The sequence below is a fragment of the Lampetra planeri genome, chromosome 3 (assembly GCF_965212315.1).
Source record: "Lampetra planeri chromosome 3, kcLamPlan1.2.h2, whole genome shotgun sequence".
Classification (NCBI taxonomy): Eukaryota; Metazoa; Chordata; class Hyperoartia; order Petromyzontiformes; family Petromyzontidae; genus Lampetra; species Lampetra planeri.
Window position 1 is genome coordinate 20,544,381 of NC_136109.1, and position 13,914 is coordinate 20,558,294.

A 13,914-nucleotide genomic window follows, 5' to 3' on the forward strand; every position below is an offset into this window, starting at 1 on the left:
CGTTCTTCCAAAGATTGCTAAATTTGAGAGAGAGAGAGAGAAAACATAGACACGGAGACACACAAGCAGAAAGAGACTCACACAGAGACAAACAGAGAGACAAACATAGAGAGATGTTTGTCTCTGTGTGAGTCTCTCTCTGCTTGTGTGTCTGTCTGTGTGTCTCCGTGTCTATGTTTTGTCTCTCTCTCAAAATTAGCAATCTTTGGAAGAATGTAATCAACCAGGTGGGGTGTTGACTGTTTTGTTGGCCGACTCTCTGTGTTGTATTGCATTATATTTCCAAGTTTACAATGTTTGTCTTCTCATTCATTTGTACCTGATGATGGTTGCTTGTGTTGCAATCGCAACTTCGTATTCTATTATTATTTAATTAAATTTCTTTCTACGTGACTTTACCGCAAGAACCAAAGAGTTATTCCTGCAGTCACGAAAGCTTCGAATCTAGTTGTATTTAGGAATACTTCCTACCGATAGACGCTGATAGATGCGCTTGGCTAAACATCCCAATGTGGCACCTTCCGGAAAGAAGTGGCTTGATACTCAGCGAGGCTTTCCTGAGTAAATGAAGGTAATTATAAAAACAATCACATCGCTTGCTTGCATTGTGCCATGATCACCTTTGCACTGACGGCCCGATGTGTGTTCTCAGGGGATGGTGGACGACGGTTCCATTGAGGAGAAGGACGTGTATGAGGAGCTGCTCACTCAGGCCGAGATCCAGGGCAACATCAACACAGTCAACAGTAAGGAGGCCCAGATGTGTCACAGATAATCATCACGGGTTATAAATACTAAAAGTGACATTGGTTATGTGGAAATGTACAGCCCTTTCGTCAATTCACTGCTCAATGAGGGGCCTCTCCATGTTGTGTAGTCATGGCGGTTTATTGACCATACTTCACCACGCTGGTGAGTCCGGCTTGGTGAAATTGGCGTCCAAATATATCGCTTGCCACTGATATTGGCCTTGGCCCGGAATTCAACTCAGGTCAACAGTTTTACAGCGCAATGCGCCATCGCGCCACGCCACTCTGAACGGAAGGCCGGGGTGGGGGTTGTGGTGCGATGGGGATATCGCCAGCGATTTATCGTGACGGCGAGCCGTGCTGATGCCGCCTCTGCTCCTCAGCCCAAGCCGCCCTGGAGCGTGTGGATGCCGCGCTGCGTGGGGAGAGCCCCGAGGAGCTGATGGAGGCCCTGAGGGCCCGGGCGCTGGCGCTGCATGGAGTGGAGTTGGGGAACGCGCGCTGGTACCTGGAGCGGCTCTCGTCGGATCGAGATGCCAGGGGACAGGTGCGCTGCTCCCTCTCTCATTCATGCCGTTGATAGCGTCACCTCGAACAGCGTCACAGCTCACAGTGTCACCGTTCAGTGTCACTGTCCACATCGTCACCGCTCACAGTGTCACCATTCAAATTGTCACACCGCTCACAGTGTCACCATTCAGTGTAATGTGAAACATTTCCGACATTTGGGCCTAAATGTCCGAGGCAGTGTTAATGATGAATGAGGAGATTCTTTTTAAATGTGTGTTTGTGCACCACTGCCAACAATTTGTTATCATGACATGAACATTTGCCATTATGTCCTTTTGAGCTTTCATTTTTTATTAGAAAGAAAAGGTACTCAAAATGTTTCAAACAATGTATAACAATGTCATAAAAGGAATACTCTGTATAAATGTGGTGTAATTTGTATGTGAATAAAAAAATTGTCTGTTTATAATTGAAAGGAAGACAACACGGGACTTGACAGAGGCTCTCAAAGCCTTTCACTGTGACCACCGAAACAAAGCTGCTGTTGTTGTTCTGGATGTCCATCCGGGCATACAGGATACAGGGAGGGAATGCCAACTGGGCAAAGAGGATCTGCAAGCCGGCGTGGAAAGGGCCAACTCGGAGGCGTTACGTCATCACCTGAGTAAGTGACGCCAGGCTGCTCAGAGGATGGGGGACGGGTAACAACAGCTGCTGCCTCATCATCTGCCAGTTTTTATGGGGACCCTATGGCCATGCTAAAGGCCCGGGCGCTTTGATGCGTGACCTGTAAATTCGGTAGGTGTGTTGTACAGCACTGTGGTGCTAATTTATCGTGATATATTCATATACATGAAGTTGATTATATATATGAAGTGGAGCTCTTGAGTCTCGAGAAATTGGCAGGGTGAAATCTCGTACATTTGTAGGACTGGAAAATCGTTAAGAAGAAATTATAATGCTTTCTTTATAACTATATGAAGGCCAATTGAGACGACAGGTCTCTTTTTAGATAATATATAGAACCCAATTTCTTGTGTTCTTGGAGGAAAATGTCTTAAAATATGAACATTTCTCCCATTCCCTTATTGCCGACGGATGATACGCGACACGAAGACAGAACTCCTTCCCGCTGGCATCTGTTAAATCCAATGTTTCTCAACTCCAGTCTTCATAATCCCCTGCGGTCCATTTTTTTCACGATTACAACTCACTTCTATTTTCAATTAAAGTTAAGCCACCTCGCACTGCATGGCTAGTAATCGCGGAAAGCTGTACCGTGGGGGGTTGAGCCGTGAGGACTCGAGTTAACCCAGTGGTTCTTAACATTTACCTGAGCCTTGCAACCCTTTGGTTCTCAATCGTAAAAAAGTATAATGTTAACAAATACATAGGTTTGAAGAAACAAGGTAGTTGTACTTACGTGTCCGTGTTTAATTTGTGTTTCGATGATTTACCTTCTAAAAAAAAATCTGGCCACGTCTTGCACCCCCAGAAAGGGCATCTCGCACCCCCAGGGGGTGCAGCGTGCACCACAGGTGAAGAACCACTGAGTTCAACCAAATCTCACACCAAGACGAGCCAATCTCATGCCCCCTGCTGGCCATGTATCCTTCGCTGACTCTCACGACACGCGAGCTTTGCTTTGCATTGAATATTTGTCGAAATTCTTCGTCGCAGTTGGGTAGAGAGGCTGGCAGTGTAAGGGTCAGGACGGTTTAAATGTTTTGTCCCCGTGCCTGGTTTTTGGTCTCTCGCTGTAGGTTACCGAGGGGCTGTGTTTTTGCAATATAATTAATTGCTTAATTTAAATCAATGCCGTCCTTTACTTTGATCGATTGTTGAAGTTCCAATTTGGGCATTTTTCAAAAAGCAGCTTCTGTTAATACCTTTAAGAAGGCATTGATAAATCCACACCCCCTTTTGTTGTTCTTCATCATCATCAATTCTCACTTATAAATATTCATTGTATGTGGCTGCATTTGCCTTCTACTGTCACCGCTATGTATTTGTTTTATATGAAGCACACAAGGAAACGGAACTCTCTTATAGGAAGAGACAAGAATCCATGAAAGTGAAGGCATAGATTGCTGCAGTGTATTGGCCTGTCCCTGAACTGCTTTAACTACAGTTAGTGCATCGCGTCTCCAGGTTGATAAGAGCAATGAGCCAGCGGTATTCAACTCCACGAGTGGCCTTGGGCCAGTGGTGGAAATTCCACACTGTCTAGCTACTGCTCATTCAACACAGCATATCACGCTATTATGTATGACAGGACATGACGTCAGAAGGACATGAGTGGGCTTGGGCAGCACGCATCACTTAGAAGGGATGACAGCTGGTGGTTGAGACTAATGACAGAGTGGCAGCCGAAGGAAGGATCATATGAGTGAGCGCGTCCGCCGCAGAAACAGAGCATGTTGCATTATGGGACCCTGAGAGTTGGCGACGTCCAGCATCCAGCAGTAGATAGATGATGCCCGATGGCGATGACAACGCACCGTGGTGCTGCAGTGTGCTTCCTTCGTGCGGCTGATGTAGATGCAGAGCAACAACTACAATTTCACGTTCAGGTGGTCAAGCCAGACAACCGTGTCAGGAGGAGCAGAGTGGTATCAGCATGATGTCTCCTTTTTTTTTTTTTGTGGATCGGGGGCATTGCATCGTTACACGTTGCACGATCTATTCTGGATGACCATAGTCGCACACTGCTGGAGATGTTATGATTTTTTTTGTTTTGCTGCTGCAGTGTTGAAGGCGGTGGAGAAGATCAATGCGGCGATCGGCGCCGGGGAGGCGCAGGACACGGTGCTCGCTCTGCAACAGCCGGACGCTCGGCTCCCGCCCATACACCCCTTTGCCGCCTCCCTCTACCAGCTTGAGCTGGGGGCCTTGCAGAGTGAGATGGTGAGTGAGTGGCACCACCCCCACTCCCCAGCCCCCAACCCTCTCCGCCGCCCCCTCCCCCACTAGCAAGTTAGAGGTTTTGGCGGGGGAACCTTGGGAAATGCCACTGGGTGGCGTTAGTGGTTAGCAGTCATTCTCACCTGCAAGTACGTATGTTGAACTTCTTTTGCGCTCTACATAGCTAACCGTGCTTAATTGGAGGTGCGGAGGAAGGACGACAAACTAAATGTAAAAAAACTATTTGCCGATATCCACCCCGCCGCTGTTGGTGAGACCTGGGACAGGCAAAGGTCATCGCGATGATTGAATTTGAATTGTGACCCTGAATAGTGACAATTCATCGAATTGTGAGGGACGGGATAGAACTTGAGATGACTGAACGGCAACAATATCTTCATAGGACATCAACACTTGACTTCTGACAAATACTCTTAATGCTGGCAATAGGGTCCCAGAGGTAATGCTGTACTCATTTTACCAACCTCAGAGGTATGATAGGATGACTTGACACAGGCTGCAATTTAAAATCAACCCTGTGATTGTCAGCCAGCCAATTTTTTTGTATCCGTGCACTACCCAGTAAGCAACGTAGGCAGTAACATAGTGCAACAAAATAGTAATCGTCAAGAGGGGGCCTATGTTTGATCCTGAGAAACGGCTCACGGCTATAGCGCAAGTGCACGGGGCAGCTCTTTGCCATCATAAAAGGCCCTGTGCTCAATCCTACTCTGAGCTGGATGCTTTAAGAGCATTGTTGTCCTCCAGAGAGGTCGGGCTGTTGTAAATAAATCCTGCACCCATTGCCGCCCCCCACAAATTGAATTTTGCTGTCTTCCTTGTGGCCAAACCTATGGACCAAATCGGCTTGACTGCGCGCTTTCTCATCGGAGTTCCCGAGCCAAGCATAGTCAACCCTGATCCTCTTTTTAATGCGTTTTTGGGTCATTTGCCGCGTGCTGTTCAGCATGACGTTCAGTTACCTTAAGAAGCTCCCAACATGCGTAGTGAAACGTCGGACCTCAAGTCGAATAACACGTGGTATAACCCGAAAACAAAAAAAAGAGAGGGTGGACCGGGTTGGTCCCTGGATGGGAGACTGCCAAGCAGTGCCAGACCGTAAATGCGTTGGCTGCGAGGTAACCAGATGGTAATACAGCAATGGATTTAATCTGACAGTATGGAGCCTTGAGTGTTATCTCCTCCAAATACTCATCATTGAATTGGCCACTCACCGCAATGTAGAATGCTCCTTAAATTATGTTAAGATTAGGCGAGGCTTTCCTGATTAAAGGCCATTGTCATTTGTTGTTGTTGCTATTCACTGAATTCAATAGTTTAAAGGGTTACAATTGAATGTGTACTGGGGTTATTACTCTCACTTTGGTCTTACTGATGTTGCCAGAGGTGGCCGGGTGGATCAGGGATCAGAGCACTGAGATCCTATGTTCAAATCCAGGTTACAGCTGCTTGTGAAACTGGGTTATCAGTGTAGTGAGTTAATGGTCTCAATCTAGTCACCAGAGGTGTGGACTCGAGTCATGCGACTTGGACTCGAGTCAGACTCGAGTCATGATTTTGATGACTTCAGACTCGACTTGGACTTGCCTCATCTTTGACTCGACTTGACTCGGGACTCGAGAGCAAAGACTTGAGACTTACTTGTGACTTGCACAACAATGACTTTGTCCCACCTCAGAGGTGTGGACTCGAGTCATGCGACTTGGACTCGAGTCAGACTCGAGTCATGATTTTGATGACTTCAGACTCGACTTGGACTTGCCTCATCTTTGACTCGACTTGACTCGGGACTCGAGAGCAAAGACTTGAGACTTACTTGTGACTTGCATAACAATGACTTTGTCCCACCTCTGCTAGTCACCAATGATTGCACAAAATCCACCATGTTCCATTTGGTTTTGGCACTTAATTTACAAAGCTTGCCCCAATTATGGAACTAAAGAGGGACATTGTCCGACATTCCATGTATTGTTTGTTTCAAATGTCTACAGGCACTTAGGGTAAAGTTACCGTATATTCACAGGTCTCTAGTGGATCAATTCACTGCTGGATTAAGGCCTCCCCATGCCTTTGGCCACGGTGGGTTGTTTGACCATTCTTCACCACACTGGTCAGTGCAGGTTCGTGAAAGGGGTGCCTAGATCCCCGTTTCAGCTATCACTCTGCCACTGGTGCTTGCTGTGGCTGGGAATTGAACTTGGGTCGCCGGGCTGATAGCGGAATGCGCTCAGCGACCACACGTGGAATGCATAGAATATGTTGAACTTCTTTTGCACCGTACGTAGCCAACCGTGCTAATCAGAGTTGCGGAGGAAGGACAAGAAACTTAATGCAAAAAGCATTTTTTAATTTAAAAGCGCATAGCTCCAGTCGCTTCATAATATCGGAAGGAAGAGCATTCCAAACGGCCGCAGAAGCGCACCCGAAAGCACGCGACGCAGTGACCGTATTTGTTCGATGTCTAAATAATGATATCGCACCTGAAATTGAATGTGTTCAGCGGATATGGTTAAAACAGATTCAAGTGAAGGCTTCCAGTGGAGAGCTGTTGATGAAAGTTAGCATGGGGTGCCAAACTGCACCCCCACGCACATCGTGGCTCATTGAAACATATTCCAGGGAGCTGCACGGCATGTTACTCTTGAAGAGATTCCATCCCTTCACATTCCCCCTCCTCCAAGTGCCTTCAGATCCAAGTTATTTATGCAGAAAAAGCCTCGCTGCTAAATATTTTTGGCCGGTTTATTATATAAGAGTAAAAGAGAGGATGTTGGAGTAATTGTCCTGTATGTACAGTGTATGCACGAACGCTGCCCTGCGAGCCACGAGGCTACAGAGCAGTTGAGGGCCCAGAAATGATCCGACTGGCCAAATCCTTGTTGAGTAGTTTTTGTAAAAGAACAGGAGAGTATGTCGTACATATGACCAGCTAACACTCAAACAACGAGTGGCATCATAGTCTGTCTCTGCCACAAATATTTCAGCTCCTCTGTAAATGGAAGATATTCGTTTGGCAAACACCTTTAAAGCAGGGCATGTGGGAAAGTGCATCATTTGGATGAAGGTTTTATATGATGTGATATTTATTATATTATGTGAAATTATCTATTATCTTCAGCGGGCTGTTCTCTAACATGGGGTGAATCAATGCTTCTTTTATGACATGCCGATGACACAATTGTAACAACACAAAAATGAATTCAAAGTCATCGTCTAAAAAGAACGAATCCAATAAAAATCCACCTTCCCTCCCCTCCCCCACTCCACTATCGCCCACCTCTACCCCCCCCACCTCCCCTAGGGCGAGCTGTCCCACGGGGCCCTTTGTGAGTCCTTGCAGGCCCTCTCCGCCCTGGCCCTCGTCAACCAGGCCCTGGACGCGCGTGACACGGTCGCTGTGGCGACGCTGCTAGCCAATCAGTCGGCTGTGCTGGCGAGCCTCGACAAGGCCAACCTGCAGCGGTAAATAATATCATGCAAAAAAAAAAGACTGCTCTCATGGCCTCTTGTTGCTCTCCGATGTGTTTGTACTGCCGTGTTGTTAGCCACGATGTCTGACGTTTTGCTCCATCTGCTGGGAGCCTATTTATTTATTGAATATTCAGTGATATGTTATTTTAGTGGGGGAGCGGTGGCTTCGTAATTCACGCACTGTGTTATGAACATGATGCCATGAGTTTGATTTCTGGCGATCGCGAATATCGGTGGCGGGTGATATCTGAATCCGTCCTTGGCCTCCCTGCTTCACGTGGGGAAGTATCATTATCAAACAACTACCGTGTCCAACATTTAAGCATGGCAGGCACAGATGTGTTCCACTCTCAACAGAGCCTTTTCACTTGAGAGTTTACTTCAGTGTTGAATTAAAAAAAGGCTCAGAACCTCCATTTCATGGAAATGGGAAAACTCAGCATTAAAAATATTTGTCATGAAATGTCTTTGTGAAAGCTAGTGGGACGTAGATCTATCTAGTGTCCTACTTGTATTTGAACCAGCTAATATAGGAAATTAACATATTGTTCAGGTTACAAGACTGAATCCTGACAATGTCCAGTTTTGGGTCCCCTGCCAATGGCATTGCCATTGGTCCAGTGCTCTGCCCCAGTTATAGTTCAGTGCTCCGATCACGCTGCACCACTGTGGCATTGATGCCTCAGTAGGGTAAAAAACATCAATTCTAGATTTGAAGCTTTCGTGACAGCAAGGATTCATACTCTTAGTTCTTTCGGTAAAGTCACCATGTAGGTAAAAATGAAATTAAAATTACTAAAAATAAAATATTAAAATCACGACGTTTCGGAGGCAACACAAGTCTCCGTCATCAGGTGGGACCGTCACAGCCCTTGATGCAGCAAATCTGGCTGTGATGGTTCCACCTGATGACGGAGACTTGTGTTGCCTCCGAAACGTCGTGATTTTATTATTTTATTTTTATTAATTTTAATTTCATTTTTACCTACATGGTGACTTTACCGAAAGAACTAAGAGTATAAAAACACATCAAGTCAGGCCCCTCACTTGTACAATGGCATGGCCACCGTTTTACGAAGCGGCGGTTCCTGCTCGTAGTTGAGGCTGGTGCGAGCTTGCCCTGTGCGCGCATGGTCCCCCCCTTGTCTCGCAGCTATGTGGAGGCGCTCATGGAGCTGAAGGCCCAGGCACTGTCCGAGGGGCGTGAGCACGTCCTGTGGAGCGACATCCGCACCTGCGTCGACGACATCAACGTCACCGTGCAGGAGGAGCACGACCGTGAGTGGTGGTGGTCTTTTCTCTGCAAAGCGGCTCCTCCGGCCACCTGCCTGCATGCAATAAGGAGCATAGGGATCAGGTGATATTGAGAGCAGGCAACTTAGCGAGTGGTTCTTTGATGTATTTGTCTCCCGTTATTTTTTCCCATTAGCATCAATTGCATCCTTTAGGGATGAGTCTTGATTTTAAACACTCAGTTTCCCATGGCACCATCCTTGACAGGAAAGAGGCAGATATGACTGGTGTTGCACAAGTCATAAGATGTGATGTCGTGGAAAGGGTGTTACTTCCTGTGACATGTTAACGGATCAAACAGAAATAATTGTATACTTAGGTATGATTTTTTCAGATTAATATAAAAATGCCACTTCTATTTGATTTATTTCATGGGATAAAGAAATGGTCATCTTGAAATGTCAGACTTTATGTGAAGATCAATTAAATCCCCATTTATGTTTGTGTCACAGCAGCCATGAGATATTACACTGAACATGTGAATGTTAGAGGCTTCTGTGCATGGGAGAGCAATATTGGGGCGTTTCTGATGGTAAGCATGACGTCACACCCGCTCACTTTGTTGTGTTTTTGTGGGGCCTCTAACAGGTAATCCCCGGGGGTTACAGGACTTAACCATGTGGTAAGAGGTCAGCTGCTCTGTGGCCTAGGATACCCCTCACTTGACTCCCCCCAGAGCCTGCTTGGGGCTTTAGGGAGCTTCAGGGCGAGGGTGTGTTTATGAGCTCATTAAAGCCACAAAGTGTGTGCATTAGACCTTCCTGGGCAAGCTGCCGATGTTGTTAATGATTCCCAACACCGGGGCACGAGAGAACCGTGGCTCTCACTGTGTGGCCGCTTGCCTGTGGCGTGTGTAGTAATTGGTCGCGCGTGCCTTGAGTCAGCTGTCTTTTAGGCCCGTGAATTGTGAAAATATTTTTTGGGCTTAAAAACACCCAGTGGACGAGAATACAGAAAGTAGGTTCCTGAACTATCTGTGTGGTTGTTTCAGTGTTAGCTGCTCATATGTGCAAAGTTTTCTCTGAATAACCCCCTGTTCTCTCACGAAAACTACTCAACAGGGAATTTACCGGTCGGACCATTTCAGAGTCCTCAGCTGCTCTGTGGCCTCTTGAGTTGCATACGTACAGGACAATTACTCCAACATCCTATCGTTTAATCTCATATAATAAACTGGCCAAAGATATTTAGCAGTGAAGCTTTCCTGCATAAATAAAGAATTGACTATTAAAATCCCTTCCACCAATTTTTTTGTATCTCTCGCAATGAGCCACCAATGCTCTGTCACACTGCTGCCAAAGCTTTAAGATCGTTGAAGTAACTGGGTGGCTCAGGAATCAGAGTCCCTAGCCAGCACCCCTTAGATTGTAGCTTTGAAACCAGACAGCTGTCCGTGATTAAAACGATCAAGTGCAGAGAGCTCATGGTCTCGGCATAAGTCACTGATGACTACATGATACATTATGACATTCAGTTCGGTTATATTTAAATTGGCTACGCTCCAGCTCAGAGATTTGTAGAATATTACTTAAAATGTCATGTCACTCACACACATTTCTCTGGAGCGGAGTACGTGTGAAAGTTAAGTGACCCCAGTGTGTGGGTGATAAAAGTCACTTGAAGGCATCAAGGCAGCAGTTCTGTGACCTCTCCTTCCACGGCTGTCCTCCAAAGTACAGGTTTGCAGTGCTCTGCAAAGAGCCCCACATAGGCATAGTGCACAGAGAACATGAAATGACATTGGACAAAAATACCCCCCGAAAAATTGTCTCGCAGATTTGTTGAGTGGACGAGTGAGGAAGGTCTATAATTTTAGGATAACTTAATTACTACATAACGTACCAAATCCTTCCAGCTCTTCCTGTGCAAAAGTATGAGTGCATCTCAATGGGCTCATACCTGAGTAGATCATTGATTGATTATGAACCTACATTTCAAAATATCACTGTCCTGGTCACAAAAGCAAAGTTTGTGGGGAATAACAGCCATTTTCTGTACTTTTGAGGCATAAGCAATTAAGAAATAACACTTACTTCCCCGTGAAAAGTGATCGCCACAAGGAACCGCTGCTGCCTTTTCCTGCGTGCAACGAGTTCACGACCTACGCAATCGTGGCGGCTCTGTCGCAGGCGTGCTCGCCATCGGGCAGATCAACGAGGCGCTGGAGGAAGAGGAGCCCGTGAGGACTCTGGAGGCCCTGCAGCTCCCGGCCGTGAAGCTGTCGGGTGTGGAGCCGGCGCTCACGTTCCGCTACCGCGACGTGCTGCGCGCCAGCAAGCGGCGCAAGGCCAAGGTCAGAGGGCGGTGTCGCACCAGCGCAACCGACCGTCTTCGCACTTCGCAGCGGCTTTCGGCTGGCCGTCGAACAAAAGACGGTCACTGCATCGCGCGCTCTCGGATGCGCTTCTGCGGCCGTCTGGAATTGTTTTCCTTTTGCGATATGAGGAAGCCACTGGAGCTATGCACTTTTAAATCTAGATTGAAAACTAATTTCTTCAGAACAGCTTTTTGCGTTTAGTTTCTTGTCCTTCCCCCGCGGCTCCTGATTCGCACGGTTGGCTGTACAGCACGCGAAAGAAGTCTAACATAGTTCATACATGGTCTTCCAGTGCTTAAGTTTTGCCATTCGCCCGTTCTAGCGATTCCACTAGTCTAAAGTGGTAGCTGAAAACCCGAATTTTAGGTGTTCAATGCCGGATCAGGGTTGACTTAGCTCATCATTCTGCTGAATATTACTCGGTGAACATTACTCGGTGGGTATTACTCAGTTGTCACCCAACAAAGAATAGTTCCTGCCATAGAAACATGGAATTTCTACTACTGTTTCAGGACTGCAAGCAGAGATGAGAACCACCCACTCACTGCTGATTTGGGAAATGGGGGATAACTGGGACTTTTGACTTGAAAAAAAGAAAGAATATTTAGTGTATTTTTTTGGGGGGAGACAACACAGAGGCGAAGTTAGGCACAGCCTTAAAGCAAAGCCCTGTTACAATATACTGAAGGCGTGCACTGTATCACTGCGAGTCGTTAATCGTGAGAAATCGTAGCCCAATTCATTCGTCTTTCGACTGACCGCTTGAGTCATCGTAGTTGATGACGCCGAACTGAGAGGCCACGCAGTGGGAACACAAAGATGAGCTGTCGCGCTTGTCGTGTTATCGCCCGCGTTGCCTTGAAGCAGCACTTGGGTGCCCACCAGAGCTCCACAGCTGCTGCAGAGGAATTTAATAAACTCTCCGAGCATCTGGAGTAGTCAAAAGGCGCCATTCACAAACGATTCTCTTTTTTGTCAATGGGCACGTTTATTCGTTCGCTTTGCCTTTCCAAACACTCGGTATCTCGGAAACAACGGCAGCAAATATGCGAGCTTAATAAGGACGTACAGTTAGACCCACAGGAAGGCATTGTGTATGGAACTGTTTCTTTCCCCTCTCATTATGGCTCAATGATGGCTTTTTCATTTAAGACAATTGAATGTAATTTTCCCAAGGCAAAGTTGTTGGTCAAATCAGGGTTGCGGGGAGGGGGGCTGGGGAGGAGAAGAAAGAATCGAGAATGACAAATAAACCGAGCGTGAATTAAAAGCTGAGCTTATGGACTGAGAGGCTGGAGAGCGGCATTCTCTCTCTCTGGAGAGGTCAAATAGGCCCCAGGTAACGTCTGGGATTTAAACATTACGATGCACTGCCATGAGCAATTGCATAATTTCGTGCAATTACCGGCATTTACGAATGTAGCGTAATTAGTGACAGCATTACTAGCTTTTGTCAAGACCCACTTATTAAGGAGCAGGGGAGGGAGAGAGGCAGCACTGGCTGGCACAGCGCTCTTTGAACTCGGGAACCTGAGTTTGATTCCTGACCCTGCGTTTAAATTAGTGGCGAGTGATAATTGAACCGGTTCAGGCCATACACCCACACTGACCACCATGGTGAAATATTGTTTTAAACAATCACATGGCTGCTATGGCTTGGCAAGGCTTTCATCTAGCAGTGGTTTGACAAAGGGCTGTACATTTAAAATGTGTATTACAAAAAGGCAAATTTAAAGCTTTGTCTTAATTCTAGTCTTCATTTCAAAAGCCAAAAAATGTCTCCCAACTCAAAGGAGTTGTGACCAGGAGATGAGGACTGCTGTCCCTGCACTCAATCGAGTGGGAAACACCTCGGGCCTTGTCGTCACGCGGTGAAAACCACTGCTCTTGGGTTCACCTGAGATCTGAGGCAGCAGTGTCTTGTACTTCTCTCTTCACTGCTGCCCTCACTGCCCACACGTCTCCTGCTCCTCCTCCTTGCCGTCAAGGGGCATAAACCATCATGCGAACTGCGGTCATCCTTGCAGCGGGTTTTAGCTCATCACCGAACAAAAACTGCATCGCGCCCTTTTTAGATTCGCTTCTGCCGTCGTCTGGAACGCTGTTCCTTCCGCTATTGGGAAGCCACTGGAGCTATGCACTGTTAAATTTACATTTTAATCTTATTTGTTTAGAACAGATTTTTGTGTTTAGTGTGTTGTCCTTCCCCCACACCTCCGATTACCACATTTGGTTATGTACGGTGCGATAGAAGTTCAACAGCACACATACACACATTGCCTCACGACTGCTGCCCCCTCTCCCCACACAGGAGATGGCAGACGAGTCGGCGGTGCTGTGGCTTGACGAGATCCAGGAGGGCGTCCACGCGGCCAACAAGGACAACGAGGCCGCCAACAGCAGTATGCGAGCATCCTTAACGTGACACTTGGCGGTAGCATGAGTTCTTTTGATTCTGTCTCAGCCAAGCTTCTTCTGAGTATATTTTCCAGCAGGCCAAATAATAATATTCATAAAACTAGCACGTGCTGGCGGCGCCACGGGACACCGTGCGTCACGTGTACAGGCATTACGACGTCACGTGGCAGAGTGATGTCATAACGCCTTTACATGTGACCGCTTTGCCATCTATTCCAGATGTCTCGTCTG

General features: G+C 47.0%; 1 protein-coding gene across 2 annotated transcripts in view; it reads left to right on the forward strand.

Annotated features, from left to right (window-relative positions):
- The window catches only part of LOC144740767 (ras GTPase-activating-like protein IQGAP1), a 112,331-nt gene that overhangs the window by 22,852 nt on the left and 75,565 nt on the right, over positions 1-13,914 (forward strand). For both annotated transcript variants that reach the window (XM_078623512.1, XM_078623520.1), the window contains exons 9-16: positions 653-746; positions 1,133-1,296; positions 1,836-1,923; positions 4,009-4,166; positions 7,486-7,646; positions 8,809-8,933; positions 11,078-11,241; positions 13,577-13,667. In XM_078623512.1, coding sequence (XP_078479638.1) covers positions 653-746; positions 1,133-1,296; positions 1,836-1,923; positions 4,009-4,166; positions 7,486-7,646; positions 8,809-8,933; positions 11,078-11,241; positions 13,577-13,667 — 1,045 coding nt within the window. The remainder of the gene's footprint in view (positions 1-652; positions 747-1,132; positions 1,297-1,835; positions 1,924-4,008; positions 4,167-7,485; positions 7,647-8,808; positions 8,934-11,077; positions 11,242-13,576; positions 13,668-13,914) is intronic.